General features: G+C 53.3%; 2 protein-coding genes across 3 annotated transcripts in view; one reads left to right on the top strand and one right to left on the bottom strand.

The window, feature by feature from the left end:
• Nucleotides 1-98: 98 nt before the first annotated feature.
• On the bottom strand, nucleotides 99-15,295 carry CHAF1A (chromatin assembly factor 1 subunit A). Its single transcript, XM_084302880.1, has 15 exons — nucleotides 15,164-15,295; nucleotides 14,789-14,839; nucleotides 13,793-14,601; nucleotides 11,452-11,508; nucleotides 9,109-9,350; nucleotides 8,454-8,514; nucleotides 7,814-7,882; nucleotides 7,197-7,420; nucleotides 6,482-6,650; nucleotides 6,207-6,287; nucleotides 6,030-6,119; nucleotides 5,557-5,818; nucleotides 4,466-4,953; nucleotides 2,068-2,161; nucleotides 99-733 (listed from the first exon to the last, which is right to left on the bottom strand). Exons 1-15 carry the CDS (start codon nucleotides 15,168-15,170, stop codon nucleotides 636-638), a joined length of 2,802 nt encoding a protein of 933 aa, XP_084159006.1. The 5' UTR covers nucleotides 15,171-15,295; the 3' UTR covers nucleotides 99-635.
• A 907-nt stretch (nucleotides 15,296-16,202) lies between these two features.
• SH3GL1 (SH3 domain containing GRB2 like 1, endophilin A2) overlaps nucleotides 16,203-22,833 on the top strand; it is a 28,774-nt gene continuing 22,143 nt past the window's right edge. For both annotated transcript variants that reach the window (XM_084302518.1, XM_084302517.1), the window contains exon 1: nucleotides 16,203-16,302. In XM_084302518.1, coding sequence (XP_084158644.1) covers nucleotides 16,258-16,302 — 45 coding nt within the window. In that variant the 5' untranslated portion in view covers nucleotides 16,203-16,257. The remainder of the gene's footprint in view (nucleotides 16,303-22,833) is intronic.

Genomic DNA, 22,833 nt, shown 5'->3' with positions numbered 1-22,833 from the left:
TTAGCAAGTCTGCTGCTAGTTCATTCCTTTATGCTTAAATTTCTTCTGTGGGGTAGAAACCAGCTTTTATATACACATACAACTTGTGATGGGTACAGGAGAGCAGTAAGCTGGCAGCAAGCCTGGTATTACATGCCAGGTTGTCACAGAACAGGAGAAGCAGCTCGCAGGTTCTTTCTTTTCCAAAGGTAAAGCCTGCTGCTGTTCCCTGGAGCAAGTAAGACCACAAACAGGATAATAGAGAGAGCATAAATTCAAATATAATTGTACATCATTTATACCCATGGGCATGCTATACAACATTATGAACAGAGAAATTCCCCAGAGGCATCACAATAAGCTTAGTTTAAAACCCCCTCCACTAGTTTTAGAGATAACTTAGATACCTTCCATTACAAAGAAGTATCAAAATTTCAATAATGCTTTATTAAGGACAGATTAATATGCAATATTTTTAAGCTAAAAACTAGAGCTAAAAATTTAAGCTTCCATCTGGTCTGAAGCAGAACAAAGTGCTGTCTTCTCTTTACAAGAAATATGGAATACTTTCAAGTATCTTGGTCGAAGATACACAAGGTTTAAAATTTCCTAAGTAATTCTACATACATACAGAGAAGTTAGTAGGCATTTAAGTCTCAAACTGTATTAGGTGGGCTGACCGTGCCGGCGTCCTGAGGAGGGGCAGCTGTGCCACTGGGTGCTGAAGCTGTTTCAGTAACTGCCGACGTAGAATCTGCAAAGTAGAAAATGTTTTGGTTTTTAGACAAAATCCTCATTAAACCAGCAAAATTTGATTTCTGCTGTGCATACATGCTTGCTGTTTCAGCACTGGGTGACACCAGTGCAGAGTAAGATTACTTGGATCCTAAAAAGGATCTTTTTAGTGCTTTAGAACCAGGCAGAGATGCTACCGACCAGCACCAGAGCCTTCAGAACAAGAAGCTGCCAGCCTGCAGGGAGGTTTTCACCCCACTGCAGTCATGGAATAAGCAAAAGCAGCTTAATGAGAAGCTTCTTGCCACACAGCTGTATTGTCTGTGAGGGAAGGGAAAGGACGGATCCAACACCAGCTCAGACAGAAAGGAGACCCAAGGTGCATCTAGAATGGGTCAAACACTCGAGAATTTAATACTCTGGGAATATGCACAGGTCCTTATCTATCAATTAGAGGAGCTGCCCAACACAAAACCCAGCACTTTCCTTAATTCAGGCTGGGCGAGTAGCACTGTGAACGAGCTATTGTGGAGCTGTAAGAAGGAGCTCGGAGGTTTTAAAAGTGATTTAGAGGAGCTGCATGTGGTTTGTGTTAAGCCATTGATCTGTATGATCAAGTACACATATCTAAAGCCTCGCTGAGATGAAAGGAGCCGCTCCATTTCCTCATCCCACTGTTTCTGAATCCGTAGCCTGAAAGGACACACTATAGCAGGAGAGCTTTTGAAAACCCTTTTCCAAGAGATAACTGGGACACAAATATAAACAACTGCTTAGGTTCTACCACAAAGCTGCACAGTGGTAATCAGAGCGCTCGTGTGTCAAACATCTGAGAGCTTGGTTATTAGCCGATGTTATTTCCTTCAGAACAGACACTTCAGCATGCACTTAAGACTTCAAGAAGGCAGCAAAGCTACACTCCAAACCTTGTCAGTCCTGGAAGAGCGCTGAACTGAGCGTGCAAGCCCCAGAGACCAGCCCTTCTCAGCAGCAGTTACCAATATTAAGTGGATCTGCTTATACCGACCCCAACGTTCACTTTTCCTATCAGAAACAAACAGCAACACTGGCAGGTGATGGCTATTCACGAGCACTTTGCTTAGTCGTTTGGAGGGAGAAAGGAAAAAGGGCAAGAGCAGCTTAGAGCAAAGCACGAAAATCAAAGAAGCATCTAGAATAAATCACAAAAAGGACAAAAATATCCTGAATAAAACATCTATAGGGAAGAGCACAAAGCTTGCTGAAACTGTGGCAGCAAACCAGCACCAGGTTTAGCTACGGATCCTGCTCCACTGTGCTCTCCCTTCTGGGAGTGATCGCCTGCCAAGAGACTGCTGTCAATGATTTTCCCACCTTTGCCTGGCTGTACATCCACAATTATGCAGTCGTCGTCATCCTCATCTTCCTCAGTGTCCGCCTGAAATCCATCCATGTCCATAGCTTCAGCCTAAAAGAAAAAAAATAACGGTATCAGGGGTGTGACAGCGAGACAAGAGCGTCAGCACGAGATCCAGCACAGCCAACGCTGAGTAGAACTGCAGTGGTCACTCCTCACGGCCAGCTGAGCAGGCAGGAATCACTGTAAGGAACAAAAAAAGAGTAAGAAAAGCAACCCCTGGCTTCAGCACATTGCCCTGTGGTAAAGGATAAATGGCACACAGAGAGGGGAGCACGCCAAGCTTCTGCTCCGCGATGTTCCCCTGTTACAGGGAGCAGCCCACACATCTGAAAGCCAGTTCAAACCTCAATTAAAACCCAACTCCGTTTTGTTTTGCCCTTTTTTTTTTTTTCTCTCCCCCTCTCCTGATTTCTTTTGATGCTTTTTTGCTTCTGGAGATGGAAAGGGACTTCTGCCTGTCAAATATAAGCTCGTTCTCTCCCCTGACTTTTCGTCTTGGACAGCCAGCTTCTATTCGGGGGGGGATGACAGTTCTTCCCTGGGTGACCCTATCTTGGGAGCAGCACAAACCACTCATTTGGAATCAGAAAGAAAAAAAAAAAGAATGCAAGGAGAAACACAAACTGAAGCTGCCCAGCATTGAACAGCTTTTTTTTTTTCCTCCCCTTTTTTCTCCTTTAATTGGAACCATGGAACGCAAGTCTGAGATAGACTTTGGTCCCTATCCACACAATTTTATAGAATCTCAGAATGGTCTGGGTTAGAAGGGACCTTATTAGGAGGGACCTTAAAGCCCATCTAATTCCCGACCAGAAATTTAAAGTTTACAGCTGTCCCTGAAGTCACACTTCTCAGATGCAGCATTCCCCTCCTACACACGTGTAGGTATTGCCCACTTGAAGGAGCTTTTCTTTCTCTGCAGCTTATGTAAGAGCACCTTCACTTACAAAAGCCCTGGAGTGAGCTTCACAGCAGAGTTCTAGGTGCCACGGATGAGAACAATTGGCAGGTCGAGGCTGTCAGGTTCCCCAGTTTCTCCACCAGGCAGAACGGGAGCTCAGCACCTGCGCTGATTTAGGCATGGGGCACGAGAGGCTTCCAGGAGCCTGCCACCTTGTTTCTGAGCTGTGCTGCACCACACCTCACGAGGGCAACTGAGGTGCTTCCGAGAGCTTTGAAGAATTCAGGCCAACAGTGAAACTCCACTAAAAACCTTTTAAAAAACCTTTGTTTCGCTATTTCTACTCAATTTGTTATGAGCAGAATCTCCAGTGGGTGCCAAGCAGCTTTTTTTTTTCTCTTTAAATCTCTGCCTTTATTTAGTGCATATGAAAAAACCCAAGCAGATGGAGTTCGGGGGCTGAACAGTTTCTCGCAGATCTCTGATCCCTATCAGTGCTTGTCCTTGACTGCAGAGCTTCTTCAGTAGAAGAGCCAAAGAAATTAAGAATAAAGTGGGAAAGAAAAGCATGCAAAGCCTCGTGTGAGGCTTTTCTCACCCTTGTCCACAGGGGATTATGAATAAATCCACTGAAGAGTGCAAACCAGTCCTGCCTGGAGGTTTGGAGGCTACCAGTTGCTAATACCAGGCTTCAGGATCTAAAGCCTCAGTCTTAAGTGCATGACAGAGAATCACACAGCTAAAGCAGCGATCACACACTTCTCAATCAATCTTTTGGATAATTAAGCTCTTAATGCTGTGCGTTCACCTCTGCTTTTCGGGGCAACCACAGCAGGAAGGGAAAAACAAAGCTCAGAGCTGGAAGAGCAACGGCTCCAAATCCATCTCATTTGGTTCCTGTGATTTATTTCATTTGTTTTTTTTTAAAAACCAGCTCTTGAAATCCAGCTTTATGCACGATGAGACTTCACAGACTGTCCAGGGTTGAGCTGCAGCACCTAGGAACCACGTTTCATCGGTACACACGCAACCGATGCAAGTCAGCAGCCCCGGCTGCACATCTGGCAGCCAAACACACACAAAAACCTGCACACAAATTGCAGCCAGCTGTAAAAGCACGGCCGAGCAGACGCTCCAACTATTCACGGCTTGGAAGCGATCGCTGCCAAACAGCAGGAGAGCAATGTTCCAAAGGGAACAGGCCAAGCTACAGGGCAAGAAAAGAAAGCCACCTCTTTAGAGGTGCCCAATTCCATTCTTTCCCCACAAATTGGGTCTTTCTGCCTGAAGCGTGGTTTCTAGGGCTCAATATTTTGATTCTGATGGCAGCTCTAGGCCAAGCTAGGCGGCACGCCGGAACGCTCACCTACTGAGGACGCACAGCCACATTCCCACTGCTTTTTTTTTTTTTTTTTTTTTTGTCAGGGAAGGGCGTTGCCAAAGCAGCTCACCTGTTCAGCACCCCGGGGCCTTTTCATGAATTTCGTGATGCACATGCTTCCAGTGGACTTCCTCTTCACGGGCACAGGCGGGGTCTGCAGGAGCGCCGTGCCCGGCGCGCTGCCACTGTCCTCCCTCCCCGAAGCAGGGACTTGGGTGACGTAGTTCCACTGGCAAGGGACGGGGAGGTGCTCCTGAGCAAAACTCTTCAGCACCTCGGAGTGGACGTACCAGCACATCCTGTACTCGGGTCTCTTCTCGTACACAGAGTTCTCGGAAATGATTCTCTTTAGCCTGGCTTTGGAGGGGACACCGCTGTCCTCCCCCACGGGCGTCTGCGGCCGGGACGCGTGGGGGCTCACGGGGCTGGTGTCGCCGCCGTCGGCCGCTGCGGTCACGTCGCTGAACAGTCCTTGGCGGCAGCACTCCTGGAACTCCTGGATGATCACTTTGCTCCCGTTCACGTTCCCGTGGAGCAACGGCAGCAGCTGGCCGAGGACTGCAAGGAAAAGGTTGCAGAAAGGTTGTGGGGAAGACTCAAAAGACAAAAAAAAAAATAATAAAACAGGCTGACAAAACCCATCCGTGCACACACAGGGCAGAAGACAAATAGGTTGAGATTTCAGATATGGGATTGTAACAGAAGCTGAACCTGATACAGACAAGCCAACCTCAACAACAGCGACCCAAAAGTCAAAGTCCCAACCCCTCTTCCAGCCTTTTCATAAATCATTTGCATCCTCACGTTAACTACACACAGGACTGGAAGGTGTCTCATGAACCAAATCCTCTCTCCCGGAAGGATCCACAGGTAAGTGGGCTCAAGCACTTCCAGTAAGTGATCCTAAATGCAAGCTTACCAAAGTCTTGTTGGCTTTGTTTGCTTGATTATCTGAAGGAAGAGGTTTTGGAGGAGTGACTAAAGCCCTGCGGGGTGCCATGACAGAAAACTAATTTTCAAGAGATCTCACAGAGCTTGTTTCAATTTCAAACATGTCACAAGCAGGTCACCCTGACACTGTCACTTGAAACAGAAATCCATCATCTCTAAAGCAGAGCACAGCAGCGCATAAATGCAATTACTTAGCCCTTTATGTCTTACTTTGTTGATCTTTTGCTCTTTTTTTGCTACATTTTTGTATCTGCTGGTCTTCCTCTGCGACGGGTAAATCCAGGATACACGCCGTGAACTGCTGGAGAATCTTCAGGTCTGCATTTGTGCTGCTGTCGTTCTCTGCACTTTCCCAGACGCAGCCAATTTTCACAGGCTGTAGAACATGAAACCTCTTCCCCTTGGCCATCAGCTCATCCCACTCCTTTGCTTTCAGCTTTTGACGGACCTTCTGATTCTCTGGATCACACTCCTAAAGCCACAGGTGAGAAAGAACGTGATACAACCACCCCAGAAAGAAAAAAAAGGTTCTTTAAAACCCAATATTTGTGGCATGCTCCCCAAGTTACACAAGTCTGCTCGTGCAGACCAGAGATGAGTGACGTCCCTGCCTACACGTCAATATTTAACGTGTTTTACACTGGAGGCATAGATGGAAGCCCAGTGACAACCAGCTCACTTACTTCTGTCACTCCTTCATCTTCAGATAGGTACCCATGGGGTACAAAAAAGCCATCGTCATCATCTTCATCCTCTCCCTCCTCTTCATCATCCTAAAAATAAACTTTGCTTTTTAGAAGCCATACTGACAAGCGCAGTTGTTCCCCAAAAGCTCTTTTTCCATCACACAGAAACCTTACCCCTTCGCTATGGGAAAGGCTTTCTCCAGGTTCCTCCTCTTCCCACTCTTCATCGCTATCTACTTCGTAGTCCAGTAGTTTCTGGAATAAAACCCACCAAAATGCCGCTTCTGTCAGTCTGAGTACGATGCAAGAAGCTCCAAAACTCAATAGCGAGAGGGAACACACAAGTGGATCAGAAATCCCAGACAAAAGGTGGACTCGAACACCAGATATTCACTTCAAGAGCATAAAGGAAGAAAAGAACCTGACTATGCTGCCTGTAAGATACTCACGCAGTCCTTTGACCAAGGATTCCTGGGACGGATCATAGTGGTTCTCTTGTTCCAAGTGCCCCAGTACGCAGGACGGTGATTCTCACAGAACTGCAGAAGTTTCATTCTACCAAACTTCCCCCTTTCAGGAACAGCATCTGTTTTGCAGTTAGCCACTACCACCACATCGCTGTTAAAGCAAAAGACCAGCTTCAGTACTTACAGAATGCCCCTCAAGTAAAAGCTTTAAGAAAAGAAAATGCTCCCTGCTGCTCGAGGAAATAGCTTTTAGAAAGTTTCAGCTCAGCCAGGACCCCAACCCAGGGCCTGAGCTCATCAGAACGGGCACTCACAGCTGGCTTGCAAGGACAGGAGTTCCAGACAAGCTCCCTCCCTCCTTAACCACGACACTATGTGCAAGAGCAGCTCTGCCTTGGCTCTCTGTTTACTTTTTAATACTATGCAAGTATTAAAAGTATCCACCAGTAAGGCAAGTAGTGTCCAGTGCCAAAACAGAGCTGCCTGAAACACGAGATTTCCTGTAAATAATGATTGGAGAAGCATTATATAGAACGAAGGAGATCTACATTAGAACACGCTCTGCCCAGGAAAATAAATCTCAGACAAAACAAGTGTCAGGAGAAAAACTGCATCTCTAATATCAGTATAAAACTACTTTGAAAGCACTCTCCCGTTCATGACATAAAAGCGAAGAAAAGCCCCAAGCCAGACTAACCTGTTTACTATGTCAGTACTGTTATTGACAAAAGTAGGTCCAGTTTTACGAGGTTTGCGACACTTTAGGTCTCTCAAGAAAGAACCTTCGCTATTCTGTGCGCGCAGGAGCTGATCCAGCTGTTCTAAGAGGTCTGAATCGAGGGCAATACGACAGAGGGGAGCTAAGACCATGTTCTCCTTAATTTCGAACGGAGCAAACTTTCCACAAGAGCCAGCAAGAATCTGAAAGAGTAAGTGGGGATTGTTAGGGTCTGAACACCTGAGAAGCTGTAGTACCAACAGATAAAACATTCACGAGTCTAAAATACCAGTTTACTGATGTTTGACTGAGAATTTGGGTTAAGCCCTTCCAACAGACTCCAACAAATCTTCTCAAGTAAATTTAGGTCTTCACAGCCAATGCAGCAGAAGACAAAGTTGAGATTTTTACTAAAGCAACAACAAAATTCTCTTGCTGTCTCTGCTCTGGTCAAAAGACCTTTTTTAAACCCTTGATGTTTCTGAAATTAGGAATTAAGAAATACTAATGCTTTGTTCACCAAAGAAGGTCCAAGAGACAGATCTGAGGGAAACCAGTGTATGTGTAAGATGGCCAAAAAAATACAAATACCTCACCTTTGGGGCTTGCGGAGTCTTTGGTTTCTGGAAGAATCTTGTGATTTCTGCTTTCTGTGCATTAATACGCTAAAGTCAAAACAAAAACACAAACTATGAACAAAGGTAGGACACGGCCTTATCATTTAAAGCGAGCTCAAGCATGACCCAGTGTCAAACCTAATGAGGTATAAAACAAAGTTCAGTTATTTACCAGCTCCCGTAACTCAATAAAAAAGTAATCGCTTTCTGTAACACACCTACACAGATTCCAGTGCCATTACTAAGACAAGGGGTGGAGTTCACTTACAGGCACTGGAAAAACAAAAAGCAAAAATAATTAAAAAAAAAAAAAAAACAGATGTGGGAAGAACTGAACAGATAAACCAGGTACACCAACACCTACAAACAAAACAGGCAAGAAACCTGCACGATGCAAGTGGTGGAGCAGCACCACCATGTCCAAGCGGACACGCTCATTCCCAAGCAGCAGGGCCGAGTGAGGGGCACCAACGAAGGGTTTGCTGCTAGGAGAACTTCTGGGAGAGCAAAGCAGTAACTGTGGGAGTCATTGTGAGCAGCCCAGCAGCGCTCAGCAGGATGCCAGGCAGCCCATTAACAGCATTTCACCATAACAGAGGAGCTGAGAGAAAGCCTTTACCTTTTCTTCTTCTTTTAACCGTTTCTCCTCTTCTTTCTTTCTCTTCTCTTCAAGTTTTGCCCTTAAATATAAAATTCATTTCAACTGTCACAAACCACAAAGCATTTATTTGCACTGAGGCAGAGGTGAGAAGCCCTATACCTCGACCACATCACACCAAACAAGAGGATAATCTGTTAATTCAGCCAAGAGCCACACTTGGTTAAATGCACAAGACTCTTCATTCCTTTTAGAGCAAACATTGACCTGTTTTAGCCACAGAGTAGCTGGGCTGCTTCAAACCTTCCTCAATAGCAAGAGGAGGCATTTATTTACTATTTTATGGAGTTACAAGCGACTTCCTCAACAGACAGGCCACCAGCGCCAGCAAAAGGCAGCCAGGAGCAAGCCTGGTCGGGAAGGGAAAACTCAGTGGAGCGTGACAGCTCTTTTCAGCCATTTCAGATCAGACGCCCAGGTCAGGCTGCAAGCAAAAAGCAGCGCAGCAGAGCTGAGCCTACATTCTGGCACGGTCTTTCATGGCTTAAAATACATTCTGTGACAAAGGGGCCTTGCTGTTTGATCAGTACAGCCCCTGGAAGTGAAGGTGTGCATGCAGAGGTGCTCACATGGTTAGACATTACTCCCCACGGCCTGTAGAAGCCACGCCACTTACTCTAAAGCTTCCTGCCTCTCCTTGCGTTTCTCTTCCTTCACCCTCAACTTCTCAGCTTTTTCCTTTTCCTCTTTTTCTTTCTTTTCTCTCCTTTCTTTCTCTTTCAACTCTTTCTCTTCCTCTTTTTTCTTCTTTGCCTCTTCCTTGGCTCGCTCTTTCGCAGCTTTTGCCTCTTCCTTCAGCCTTCCCTTTTCCTCCCTTTCCGCTTGTAGCTTCTGCAGCTTGTCGGCACGCTCCTGGTCCTAGTGCAGAAAGAAGCCATTAAGCAGGTGCTTTTCATGCACAGGAGCTGCTGGCAGACAAACGTGAGTAAAAAATAAGGATGCAATTTTCTCAGCCGAGATGCTACAGCGGATTCCTGCCCCCAGTGCTTGACCTGCAACAGTTTCGAGCTCGTCTAGGCCGTGTTATTAACCACAGCTACCTGCTGCTGCAGCTAGCTCAGCCCTCTGCTTCTCATCTCGTACTCTCTCTGAAAGCATTAACTTCTTCCCCTAAGAACAGACATTCTCGCTTTCTAAGCATCAAAGGACGCTTTGTACTCACTCCGTACTTGAGTCATCTTCATTATCAATGTATTATTGGGGAAAGTTGCACAGGAGAGAATTTTTATTACTCTAAAAATGTAGCAGGTCGTTTCCAAAAAGCATTTTGGAAATAAGCACCTCGTGAGCTAAGCTGTCGTGCTCTTCTACCTGTGTGCACCTGCCATCATATACATTCAGAGCAAATTTATAAATGTAAAGAGTGAATTTTATCTGATCGTGTTATCTGCCCGCGAGGATTTTCTGACTGCTTTTCATGACCTCGGGCAGTAAAGCAAGTCTCCAAACGCTGGACTGTGCAGCTGCTTTATTAGGCTTGAAACTAACCCAAAAAGCCACTCGTGGCAGGTTGTTTCTGCTAAGCAGGCAGCACGAGGGGCTCGGAGCTTTTTTAAGGGGTGCTGTGGGAACACCAGGGGAAGATTACATGGAAGTTTCCAGGCACAGCATTGCAGCCCCTCGTTATGGGTCTATCCAACATAGAAATGAGAACGTGGCACGCTTACTAAAAATGACAAAACAGAGAAAAATAGCTTCCCTCTACTTGTAGGCCTTGGTAATTCCACCAGGGAACTAGGATGTGGCTGTGCTCAGACACAGGAGTGTCCTTATGGTGTATTTCTCCTTTCTTTTTGTTTATTTCACATCTTAGCTTTCTTGGCAGCACCGAGAGGACTGAAGGCATCACAATGTGCCGCTGACACGACGTTGGCAGTTATTTGTGAAAAGCATCCTTGTCAGAACTGAGTCATGGCAGCCAGTGAGAATCCACCAGGTAGCTGTGGGAAGAGCTAACAGCAGGGCTGGCAGCTCGGGTTGCTTTCCAGCACAATAAAGCCTCCATCCTCAACGCTCTCACACGCTGCTATTTATATAAATACACGTTACATAAATAGAGGAAGAACGCTGCAGATTGGAGCTCTATATGGGGCAGGGGGAAAAGCAAGCATCCTAGCACTCTCAGCCACTTAGAACTCAGAGAAAATAAAAATAAAAAAAAATGCAACAGACCAACTTTATAAACCACTTCCTAAGAAACATCAGAGCAAGCCAGGAGCCCAGGCTTTGCTAGCTGCAGGGAAAACAACAGGCAGCTTCTCAGCCTGCAGAGCCCACTCACACAGAGCTGCCTGCTCGAGAGCTCCGCGTGCTGCAGCTTCCTTTAGATTTAGCCCTTCACGACTGGAAGAGGAATGGACAGCAGGATGATTACAGCACCTTGGCCCTATGGATCAGGGTTTTCTGCCTAGCAAACCCGGGCTGCAGCTTCAGCGCTTCTTCCAGCAGCGACACCCAGCAGTTTCCTCAGCAGCCCTAAGAGCAGCAGCCCGCTCGCCTCGCTTCTTAACGAGGAGCAGGAACGGTTTTGTGGCTCAGAGGCAGAGGGGTGAGGACGGCGAGGCAGGAACCAGCCCTAACCCAAGGCTCCTGAGGGTCTCACCTGTGCCTGTGCGCCTCGCGGGCTGCACCTACTCTCTCTGGAAGGGTTTGTTAAAAAGAAAAAACATCTCAAAAAGCATTTTGACAAGCAGGCAGCAACATTTCCAGCTCCTTAATATCTTCCTGAAGTGCCCAGGAATGCAGCGCAGGCCACCCACACGTCGTTATGTATGCATTAAGGGGCTGTGGAACACGCTGAGCACTTTAACTGCATGCATTAAGCTTCCTCCATATTCATCAGTCAGGAAAGCAGGAAAAGAGGTTTTAAGTGGCCCGAAATGAAACGCAAAGGGCTTGGCTTACTATTCAACGCAAAAGCACAGCAGGTTAGTTTGCTACGTCAGTGAAAAGGCCTTACTCTTTGCAATCTCAGCTTCTCCTTCTCTGCAGAGCTTTTGGGGAATTTCTGAGGTACCTGAAAACACAAAATGCAAGTTTTAGAGATTCACGTCACTCCCTTCACAACACTAGAACTCCTAAGAAGACCAGCAAGCTTCACCTGCACGATGCTAACCTTATTCCTTCCGATCAGTATATTCAGCACCATCAGAACCCCTCCAGTACAGGGGATCAGAACACAGCTCAGGCATCAAATCTCACCGATTTCCATTTTGGCCTGTCTAACTGTTTCAGTTTCCATTCAGTCCTCGTGTTACCGAGTTTTGCATAGCCAAACCCCTCTGGTTTCTCAGCCCTGAAGCACCCCTCGCACTGTGACACCACGTGCACGAAAACAAACAGAGGCTACAGCTGCTACAAAGCACGGGAGCGTGACAGAGAGCATAACATTTAATTATAGCACAGTAAATAAAGTCAGTTCCTTTGACTCCAACTTTCTTTTTTCTCCTTGATCCTACCACTTACACTTGCCAGGATATTTAGCCAGAATTTCCTGAATACGAGGGCTTTTCATGTTTTATCTCCTCCTAATCATAGCCCTGTGACTCCTCCACATCAGCCCTGAAGTTCCCCCGGGTCACACTTGTTATTTCTCCTCCAGCCATTATTTACAGGGAAAAAAAAATAAAGAAAGAAAAGGCTGAAAGGTCTTAGTGTCTGAAGAGCAAACGGTGCTGTTCGCTGACAGGTTAGGTCTTGGGCCAGTCTGTTTCAGCAGATTCTGGCTTGGTTTCTCACACCCACCCCTTCCTTTCCTCCTGCCATTCTCAGCAGAAGGTAGAATGTTTATCCCTGGGGTTAAGAAACCAAAGCAGACCAAAAGCTTGGTTTTCTATACTCGGACGTCGAGGTTTACACGGTGCAGAGCTGTATCAGGAGATCCTGTACTTATCAGATGGAAGGAAGAGAGCTTTTAACTAGGAGCTCTCGGTTACCAAAAGCTGTTTCCACCTTGAAAAACAACCAGACGAGGACAGACAGCTACAGATCGATGCGCACACTTCCCATTTTGGCAAGCAGACCGTGAGCCATCTCAGGTTGTGCTTCACACCAGGAGAAACCAGAAACTGGGCTGCACTGCCAGGCTACTTACACTGGGAATCGAGTACTTTTTTTTTTGTTTCTGCTGTACTGGAAATATTCTGTGTCTGCTTGAGTTTGTGTGTGCACTTTCAAGAAGTCAGACTGCAGGTTTTAGCAGCCCCAAAACCAGATAATTTTCTCAGATAATTGAGAAAATCAGCACAGCAGAAGGAAGACCGAGCCCGTTGAGAGCTCCAAGTCCCAGCTAACTCCTTGGTACCTCCTCCAGGCCGCTGAGGTTTTCCCTGGGGTCTGGTCCAGTCTCTCCTCAAATCCCCACGGGCTAGCTGATGAAAATCTTTCTTAAAGGGCTTCAGGCAGCAGAAGGCAGTTCTGAGGGGATGGCACACGCAGCAAGGCAACCTGCCATCCCCCCCTCCAAGCACAGAGGCCTCCCTGTGCCACTGGCTGCCCTGCACCATGTCTTAAATCCCCAGCTCAGAAACCCTGCCTTGGTTTTCCTCTAATTATATGGTTGAGAAAACCAAACAGGACTGCCAGCCACCCCCAGCCTAACTTCAGGTGAGGTTCGGCTGCTCTGGGAATGCCCCGTTCCCCAGTTTGAGCACTGGGCCCCTACCAGAGCAATCCCTGCTTTGCATCCTCACTGAGCTGCATCCTCACCGCGCTTCCCAACTGCTCAAGTCAGGACTGCTCCAGCCAGCCCTGCAGGTATCGCTGCCTTTACAGCCCTCCTCTTCAGCCCAGCACCAAGTCACGCTGCTTGGGGGGCTCTCCTGCTAGGAGGGCAGGCCCTAAACCGAAACAAAACCTGCTCACAGACTGGTGCTGAAGTCTACCTGGGGTGAGCGTTCTCACAGTAATTACAGCAGCTCAGGGAGGACAGGCTGAAGGCTGGAGGCCATCACCTGTTGGACAAAACCCTTTGAACACTGCTCCCGTCCCCATTTACCAAATCATTCAGCAAGCATTCACAGCCACTTTATAAAAGTGAACCTGTCATGGAGCTTCAAGCTGCCTTCCTGCTGTGCAAGCATAGCAGCTCTGAGCCAAGCGAGACCTAAAATCTTAGAGCTACCTAATTTAAAGGAGTCAAAATGGCAGCGACTCAGTTACATCATTAATTACAGACACCACCTGCCACACGCTGCTCACAAGCTTTGTATCTTAGCCATCCCTCTCAGGGCAATTGCAGGAAGCCATCCGACCTAGCTGCAGGGTAACCAGTTTTAAAGAGCCCGAGAAAAGAGACCAACCTTCCTAAGGGGCGTGGAGAAAGCTAAAGGACTGGTATTTCTCTTGGGTTCTGCAGCAGGCTGTGCCTCGGGGGAGCTCACAGAGGGAGAGCTTAGCGAGGAATTAGTGAGTACAGAGTCTCCTTCATGGGACGATTCCGCAGTCTCGTTCTCTGACGTGACACTTCCGTCCAGAGAAGTGACCGGGGGGGATCTGGCGGTCATAATATCCTCCAGCAGCACTACGGGCATCTTCCCCTCAAATATGATATCCTTCAGTTTGCCCTGATTAACCTTGGCGTTTTCCAAGTCGTTGCACTTCGTTAACCCAGAGCACGACTGGAGGCCAGCTACCAACTCTTCCTCTTGGCTCGCCGCAGCCTCACGCTGCGCACCAGTCCCCACTGAGTCATCCGTGGGGCTACTCTGGGTGGAATTTGGGCAACTCAGTTCGCTCGTTCCTTTTCCTAGCGTGCCGTTAGTTCTAGCTACGGATGACGACGCTTCGGAATCAGAGCCGAGGCCGTCGCTCAGTCTATGGCTAGAGTCACTTGCAGGGTCAGTAGCGACTGCAGTCTCTGTGCTATCCTTTGTGTTCTTCTGGATGAAGTGATCTAACGGACCCTTTCCGTTAACGAGCTGGGGAGCGAAATTCCCATCCTCGTTCAGCTGGCAGTCGTTCTCCACGTTGTCCACGGAGGCGCGCGACGTGTCCGCAGCGGGATCCGCGCTCGGGCCGAAACCTTGCGAGCTCTTCACCTTCTTGACCTCGTGCTCCGCGTCGTACTTCTCCTTCGGCACGGGGTTGAGGCGTTTGAACGGCAGGCGGGCTGAAACAAAGAACGTGCGCCCCTTTAACCGCGGCGTACGAGTTACGGGGAAGGGGAAAAGGGGGTGAGAAAAGGGAAGGAAGGACCCCAGCCGCACACCGGGGCGCTGGGGGGTGGCCCCCAGGGTGGGGTGGGGGGGTGCCGGGCAGGGCCGCCCGCCTCGTGGCTGCGCTTCCCGGAGCCTCACCTTGCACCAGCTTCCGCGGGGGGCCGCCGGCTTTGTCTCGGCACTCCATGGCTGCGGGGGGAGAAAAGCACAGCGCGGTGAGAGGCTGCGGGCACCCCCTCCCCCCCCTCCCCGTCACCGCCACCGTCACCACCACAACCGGGGCAGCGGCGACCCCGAGGCCCGGAGCCTCCCCAACCCCCCTCCCCTCCCCTCACAACCCCCTGAGGCCTTCAGGAACCGGCGCTCCCCAGTGGGGGGGGGGGGGGCAGCGGCCGGGCCTCAGCCGAGGCCTCACCGGCGGGGCTGGGCCGGGCCCGAGCCCGCTCCCGGGGCCTCCTTTGTTACCTCACGGAGGCCTCGGGAAGGCCCCGGTGGCCCCGGGAAGGCCCCTACCTGCCATGGCGGGGCGGAGCGGCCCTTCCCGGCAGCGGCGGCCGAGGCCGAGCGGCCCCGAGCGGCCCCGAGCGGCCCCGGCCCGTCCGGTCCCGCCCCGGCGGCTCCCGCTCGTATTTGGCGGGAGCCGGGGCGACCCCGCGCCTGGGCGCGCTGATAGGCGGAGCGCGCCCACGTGACCCGCCCTTCCGCCCGCTCCGCCCCGCCGCCAGCTTTCCGCCTCATTGGGCCGCGCCAGCGGCGCCGCTGATTGGCCGCCGGGCTTGTCGCTCCAGCGGTTTGGAGGCGGTGATTGGGTAGAGAGGCGGGGGGAGGGGGCGGGAGGGGAGGCCGCAGCACGCGTTCCGCGGGGGTGGGCGGGGCCGCGCAGCGCGCCGGGCCGCCGCGGGGCCGGGGCCAATGCGCGAAATGGCGGCGGGCCGGGCGGTGCTGCCGCGGGGGCTGCTGGGAGTTGTAGTCCCGGAGGCCGCGCGAAGGCCTCACGCCCGCGGCGTCGCGCCTACGGCCTCCCACCGGGCCGCCCGCGGCCCCGAGCCCCCCCCCCGGCCCCGTCCGTGAGGCTGCGGCTGGGGCCGGGCCGGGCCTGGCCGTCCCCGACCCTCACGGGCTGGCCGCGGCGGCTCCCCGGTGCCACAGCGCTGCTCCGTTAGGGCCCGTCCCGTTTAGCTTTTTTATTAAATTTTGGGTATTTTTATCCATTTTTATCTATTTTTTATCCATTTTTATCCCCGAGGCCGTTTCCTCGCTTCGCGTCGCACCCGATAAACCGCCCCGGCTCCGCGACAACGCCCGGCCTATCGCGATAGAGAGCGGGGGGCAGGCGGGGGCGGCGCTCTATCCCCCGGAGGCCTCCTCTCTATGATGCTGGAGGACCTCCGCCGGGCCACCGGGGGGCGCCGCGGGATCACCGGAGGGGGGGGGGGGGGAAGGGGGGGGGGAAGGGGGGGGGAGCGGGGCGGGCGCTTCCTGGCGGCGGAAACGGCGGCGGCGGAGGCCGGGGGGGGGAGGAGGAGGAGGAGGAGGAGGGGGAGGGGTGGGGGCTGTGCCCGTCGGGTCCCGCCGCCCAGCTCCGGTGTCCGGTGGAGGCGGCAGCGATGTCGGTGGCGGGGCTGAAGAAGCAGTTCTACAAGGCCAGCCAGGTGAGGCACCGGGGCTGCTCCGTGCCCCCCCCCACTCCCCCCCCTTCGGTTTCCCCCTCCACCAACGCCCCCGGTTCGGTTTTCCCCCCCTCCCGTTAAATCTCGGTGCCCCCCGCCCGGTACCGGGACCCAGCCCCGTGAGGTGCTCCCGGGATGGGGCCCGGTGCCCGCCGCCCACCCCTCCCCGGGGGGCTCCTGGGGGGTCCCGGGGGGCTCCTGGGGGGGTCCTGGGGGGCTCCCGGTGCTCGGTGCTGCCCGGTCGCTGCCCCCGTGGCAGGGCACGGCCACCGGTGTGGCCCCGTGCGTCCCCGCAGCATCCCCGGTGTCGCCGTCAGACGTCCCCGAGCCCCGCACGGCGCTGGAAGGGGCCGAGGATCGGAGCTGTTGGCACCGGGACCCAACCGGGCACGGGCCCCGTGTCCTCCATCCGGCCCTGGACGGTGGCGGGGACGTGAACCTGGACCCCTGCGGGCACCGGGTCCGCGTCCTGCACCCAGCCCCGGGTGGTGGCAGGGACGGAGGGGAGCGGGGACCCGTCCAGACGTGGGGTCCGTGTCCTCGATCCGGCGCTGGACGGTGGCAGGGAGGTGCTGAGCGACCTCCCCGGGGCAGGACCCGTCCCCAGCACAGCCTTGACCCACTCACGAAGACCACCAGAAAGCTGCAGGTTTTCTCCATAATCCCAAAATGTGGAAAACTTGGAGCGCTGCGACGCTCGGGGTCTTCGAGCAGAGCCGTGGGGTTAGGAGGGAGAGGATTAAAAGGGGTCGGGAGGGCAGGATGAGGCCGGGAAGGAGAAATCGCTGCGGGCTGCAGCTGCGGCGCGACCCCGGGAAGTTCCCCGGCCCTCGATGGAAGCTGCAGCTGGATCGGGACGGGGATTTGTGGGTTGTGAGCCTGGCTCTCCCCGTGCAGGAAATGGCCTGGCTGTTTGGGGAAAAAGCTCAGCTGGGCAATTCCTGCTCCGGCGAAACCGCTTCGCTTTTTCCCGTAAGGAGAGGTCGGAGCCGTGGCTCTCCAACGCCTCGACCCCGACGCTGCAGCAGGGACAGCAAATCCCCAATTCCCCATCCCTCCCCGAGCACTCGGCCGTCCTCGTGCCTGCTAACGCCATAGAAATCAGCACTTGGGATTTATTTTTTTTTTTTTTTGATTTATTTTTGGAACAAATCACGAATCGGTGACGCTTTCGTAGAAGCGCTGTTCTGGGTCCCCCGGCCGCTGCTTTTGTGGCCCTGTTTTACATCTGAGGCGGGCGAATTCGGCCCAGACCCAGCCAGAAGCTGTGTTTTCCAGGCTCGAAGTCGAAACCCTGCTCGGCTCGGGCCGAGTGTCCTCGCGACGTGCGCTGGCTCCTTCCTCGGCCGTGTTTGTGCGAAAGCATTTTGCTTCACCAGCAAAGCAAAATAATAGATTCCGTAAGCCGCTCCCCACCCCCTTCCGCACAACAGGAAAACAAATCCCTGCATCGTTTTGTTTTTTTTTTTCCCCCTTTATGACTTCCACGGGGGAAGGTTGTGCTGAAAATAAGCGGGAGGAGGACGGCGCGGATGCACCGCGTGGTAGCAGGGCGGCTGGAGGTGAAGGCTCAGCTCTGAGCCCAGAAACATCTCCCGAAAACATCCGATGAGACCTTTCCAGAGGGATTACCATAAACTGAATTCCTCTGTGGTCGTTGGTGGGCGTTTTTGTTACGGAGCTGCTTTTTTTTTTTGACGGAAAGGGAAAAGCCAAACCCCGCGCGGCTCGCTGGGGAGCAGTAGCCCAGCTCGCGGGTTTGGTGGCCCGCTTGCCTGCTGAGCACGTGCCGGGTTTGAGCGCTTCGCCTGCGATCGAGGGGAGCACTGACACGTGAAATACCTTCTGTGGGGTTTGGGGAGGTGATTTAATCTGACCCAACCGGTGTCGTTTAGAACTAGAAATATTCATGGTGCGGCTGCTGAGGCGAAGTTCTCTGCAGGATCTAGCAAAGCGTGGCCTCGTGTCGAAGGCTGGAGCCTGCTACCGCCTTCTTCACGTCCCAGGGGCTGGGACGCAGGAGGGCAGCTCAGCTTTCCAGCCTCTGTGGCTGGGAGCTGGGGGTGACCGGCTCCAGCCCTGCCGTTTTTCGGTGTTCCTCTCCTCTCCTTTCCCTTTTCACCCTTCTTCCCTTTCCCTCCGCTGGTCCCACTCTTCAGCTGCTCCTTGGCTGAGTTGCGAAGGAGGATTAGCTATTTTTTGGCTCCCGTGAAGGTATTAGATGCTGCCGAAGCCAAACATGTGGAAGATCTTTCCCCAAACGCCGCGTTTCGTTCCACGCCTGTTGTTAATTGAAGGAGAGCGTGGCCAGCACCGAGGCGTTCCCGGCCCCTCCGCGCCCCCCCAGGATGGCCGGAGCAGGGGCTGGGGTTTCCCTGCATCCCCCTGGGGTGCCGGGACGGGGCGAAAACACGCAGAAATCAAGCTGACCCGTGGAAGATGTTCTCCCAGGGGAGGAACGAGGAATCAGCATCGCTGGGGGCTGGGTGGGAGCCCCCGGCCCCGCTCTGCCTCTGGCCGCCGAGGAATGCGCAGAGCTGGCTTCCTTCGCACCCTTTTCGTTTGCTACGCACCGACTGGAGTCCCCAAGTGGAAAATGTAAAGCCTGCAAGACTTCCCGTGAACCACGGTAACCTGATACGCTCCCTGCACGGCCAGGCTGCGTGCAACGGGGCAGAGGAACGGGAAACGGGGCAGGGGAACGGGAACGTGCCCACGCCGCTCCTCGGGATATCTGCTGCCCCTCCGAGGGACGAGCCCTGGGGTGGAGGTGGTTGTGCGGTGACACGGTGCTGCTGGACACCTCCTGGGGCTGGAGCCGCAGCTCAGGCTGACACAGATGGACACAGGGCTGGGAGCACGGGCTGCTCTGCCCTGCTGGCTCCAGGAGGCTTTCCTCCCACTGCGTCATCCCCAACGGGGTCACAGGATCACGGATTGTAGGGTTGTGGAGGGACCTTGAAAGCTCCCCGGGCCCACCCCCCATGCCAAAGCAGTTCCCCAGAGCAGGCTGCCCAGGGAGGCGTCCAGACGGGCCTTGAAGATCTGCAGAGAAGGAGCCCCCCCAGCCTCCCTGGGCAGCCTGTCCCAGCGCTCCGGCACCCTCCCCGGGAAGAAGTTCTTTGGCGTGTTGGTGCGGAACTGCCTGGGCTCCATTTGGTGGCCACTGCCCCTTGTGCTGTGTCCTTCCTCCTGGAACCGCTGGGCTCACCGTGCCCTGCACAGCCCGAGCCTAAACCTTGCTCCTCGTGCCCGGGGCAGCGCTCGGTGTGAGCTCACATCCTCTTCCCTTCCCGGGCTCGGGGAGTCCCGGGCTGAGACAAAGAGCACAGCCTCCTCCTCCTCCTCCTCCTCCCCCTGTGCAAAAGACAAAAGCTGTTTTCCGAGAGGGGAGTGCTAATTACAGCTAACAAGCCCTTGACATACCGTGCTTTTTCCTGAGTTTGATGGCTGCTCTCAAGGCTTCCCAAGATATTTTTGGACACGAGCAGCGAGTGCTTGCTTTCTGCCGGGTCAGAGAGCTGGGGTGGGCTCCAGACCCACAGTGGGCGTTTCGGCCCCGAAGCAGCGAGCGGCTTCACCCCATTGCTTGCTCCCCAAAGAGCTGCCCCAGCCGGGCTGCCCCAATTTGATGGCACCCGCTTAAAAATCTCACGCACTGGGACAGTTTGGTGACAGGGGAGAGACCTGCCCTCCGTGCTGCATCATGCCTTCCTTTATTTGGGTGCAGTTCTTTCTGCAGTGGCTTCGTGCTGTGGTTCCAGCTCTTCTTCCTCCCTCCCCCTTCCCCAGATTATACCTTTTAACGGCCACCTTTCCATTATTTTTTAACACTAAGTCATTCTCTCTGGTTTCTCATTCTCCGAGACTTTCCCTCGCGGCACGGGGCGCCTCTGTCGTGCCCGCAGCTGGGTTTCTCCGGGCGTCACAACCATGCCACGCAGCATGGGAGCTCCTGCTGGAAGGGAAACGGGCTGAGAGCCTGCAGGATAACCTCTTCCACCAAAAACAAACCGCGCTGAGGCCCATTTCCTCGACCAGAGCTTGTCTGTCGGTGCCCTGGCTTTTCGCAGGTGGTTTGGGTCGTGCCCGCCCTCCAGCCTGAGGTTGTTCCTGCCCTGCTGGGGGCTTGTATGGATGTTTCAGCTCAAGCCACCCGCTGCCAGGGCTTCAGCTGCTGGTGACAGAGCCTGGATTGAAGCCACAGGCTCGAGCTGTGGTGGGTTGGTGGCGTTCCCATCACCAACGTGCTGCAGGGTGGCCGGGCTGAGAGGTTTTGTGCTGCTGCTGCAGCATTTTGGCTGGAGAAGGGGAGCTGAAGCACAGCTGAGCAGAACCCCTGAGACAAAACCAGTCTCTGCAGGGGCACGCAAACACCATGCTGGCTCTTCCTGAAGCCTCCAGCAAGCAGTAAGGCTGAGGGTGGACCCGAAATGTGCCGTGTGGCAGCTTTTCTGCTTTCCTACATGCCTTGGGTGGGGGCAGCAGGGCCGTGACCGCATGAGGGCAGGATCTTCGGGGTCGGGGCTGCACCCAGAGCTGCCAGCAGAGCAGCATTGAGGCATGGTTTTGGGCTCCCATGTGCTTTTTTGGAGCCATTCTGGTGAATTTTCCTTTTTTCGCACAAGCCACGTGCGAGCAGAGTCCCTCGGAGGCAAGATCTGGGGGGGCAAGAAGAGAGCAGGGCAAGAAGAGGCAGCTCCTCCTGGCTTCCCCTGCGTTACCTCCTCCCATTCAACCTGGAAGGGTTGGAGTGAGCTGAGATCGGTGGCACCGCTGGGATCCGAGCACCTCACCTGGAAACGCAAACTGGGACCGGTGATTTGGGGGATTTTGCCAATTCCTGCCCGGCTGACCTGCCTCCCGCAGCACCCAGCGCTCGCTCTGTTAATATTAACCCGGGCTGGGATCCCCCCCAGCCTCCCGGCTTTGCCTTTTGTTATTAACCTGCTCCCGAAGCACGGGGCTGGGGAAAGCAGGATTTGTCCGAGCGCAGCGTGAGACCCCGCGTGCTCGGGGTGCCAGCCGGGTCCTGAGTCCTGTCCTCACATCCTCCATGCCGGAGCCCTCATTTTGGTAGCCTCAGAGGTCGGAGCTTCGTTGGTGCCAGGGAGAAAATGTGGAGGTGGCTCCGCGTGCTCTCAGCAAAGCTCCGAGCGAGGCTTGCAGCTCCTCCCGTCCTCGCTGGTAATAACTGCGTGCCTGTCCGAGTGCCTGCTGTCACAGCCAGCCAAAATGACTGCGTGCGGGGTGTTTTCATCTTAATCCTCTCGGCTTTCGTGCCTGGTTTGTCAGCACTGAGGTACCCGGCACGGCGACGTGCTTCTGCTGGGTGGTGGTTGTCAGAGTGCCCCTGGAAGGGGGCAGCTTTCAGCTTTTGTGGCATCGTTCAGGCAGGGGATGGTTGTGTCTTTGTGGCAGTTGCTTTAACTTGTTTTTTTTGTTTTGTTTTGTTTTTTTTTTGCCCCTTTTAAGATCGCTTTCACAACCATTAGGCTCTCGTAGTGCCGAGAACTCCCAATCTCCAAAGTCAGAGACAAGAAAACGGGAGGAGGAAACCCCTCGCTCCCCGTCCCTGCTCGCTTTGCTTCCCTCCTCGCTTGGGATGTGACACGGAGCGAGCGTCAGCCCCGTGTTTACAGCTGGGGAAATCTGGGGCACGGGCAGGGTACGTGACTCAGGGCTGCGGAGAAACCGTGCGGCGTCGGGAGCTCCGTGGCAATCCTGCCCCTTGTGGCTTTCCGCCCCAAATGATCCCTTCTGCTTTAACAGGTTACGTTCTGGGCGAAGTGCTGGAAACCTACCGAAGCAGGACGGTGCCGAGGGGGGGTGGTTTCTGGATGGAGTGGAAGGAAATCCTTCCTCCCACTTCTCCCTGCCAATGCTTTCCTCCTGGGAAAGAGCAAAATGGGGATGAGCTCAGGCAGGCTGGCTCGTAAGAGCTGATTCATTTCTCCAGCACATTTTTTTTTGCTCCTTCTCTCCGCCATCCCTCCGTTTGCCAGCGCCTTTTGCCAGGACTCCCAGCCCCATCCAGCCCCCGGTGAAGGGACAGCGAACCTGGGGGGATGAGGAACTGCTGGGCCCACAGAAAAATCGAGGCAAAGCCACGGGGCCTCAGCAGCCTCCACACACCCCAGGGGAGGCTGCAGCCTCTTTTTTAGGAGTTGGTGCTGGCTGAAGGGAAGGGATCGTGTCTGTGCTCCCCCCGGTGCCCTCAGCAAGTGTCAGGGCTTGCAGGCAGGTCTGGTGGAGGAAGGGGGAGCTCCCAATGCTGCCCCCACCCCAGTTCATGGAAATTTTTGTCCTTTTGTCCAGCTGGGGTATGTGGTGGGGTCTTCCCGGGAGCCCAAAGGCTTGTAGGATAAAGATCTCCTCAAAACAGGAGTTGTGTGTGGTGGGATGCGAGGGGGTTATCGCACGCCCTGTGCCTGCTGCAGCCCACCTCGGGAAGGCTGCTGCTTTGTGCCCCTTGCAAGCAGGATGCCAAACTCCCAAAAAGCTCAGAAATAC

Source organism: Netta rufina (assembly GCF_964035555.1).
Source record: "Netta rufina genome assembly, chromosome: 28".
NCBI lineage: Eukaryota > Metazoa > Chordata > Aves > Anseriformes > Anatidae > Netta > Netta rufina.
Note: the sequence above shows the minus strand (reverse complement) of the source record. Positions and strands in the feature narration are given on the sequence as shown.

Bases quoted from the DNA above. Each gene is read 5' to 3' on its own strand.
- CHAF1A (XM_084302880.1), bottom strand. The intron at 8,515-9,108 runs GTAAGTGGCGTG...TTTATATTTAAG, and splicing joins GAGAGGCAGGAAGCTTTAGA to GGCAAAACTTGAAGAGAAGA. The intron at 734-2,067 runs GTGGGAAAATCA...TCTACTTTGCAG, and splicing joins GGATGTACAGCCAGGCAAAG to ATTCTACGTCGGCAGTTACT.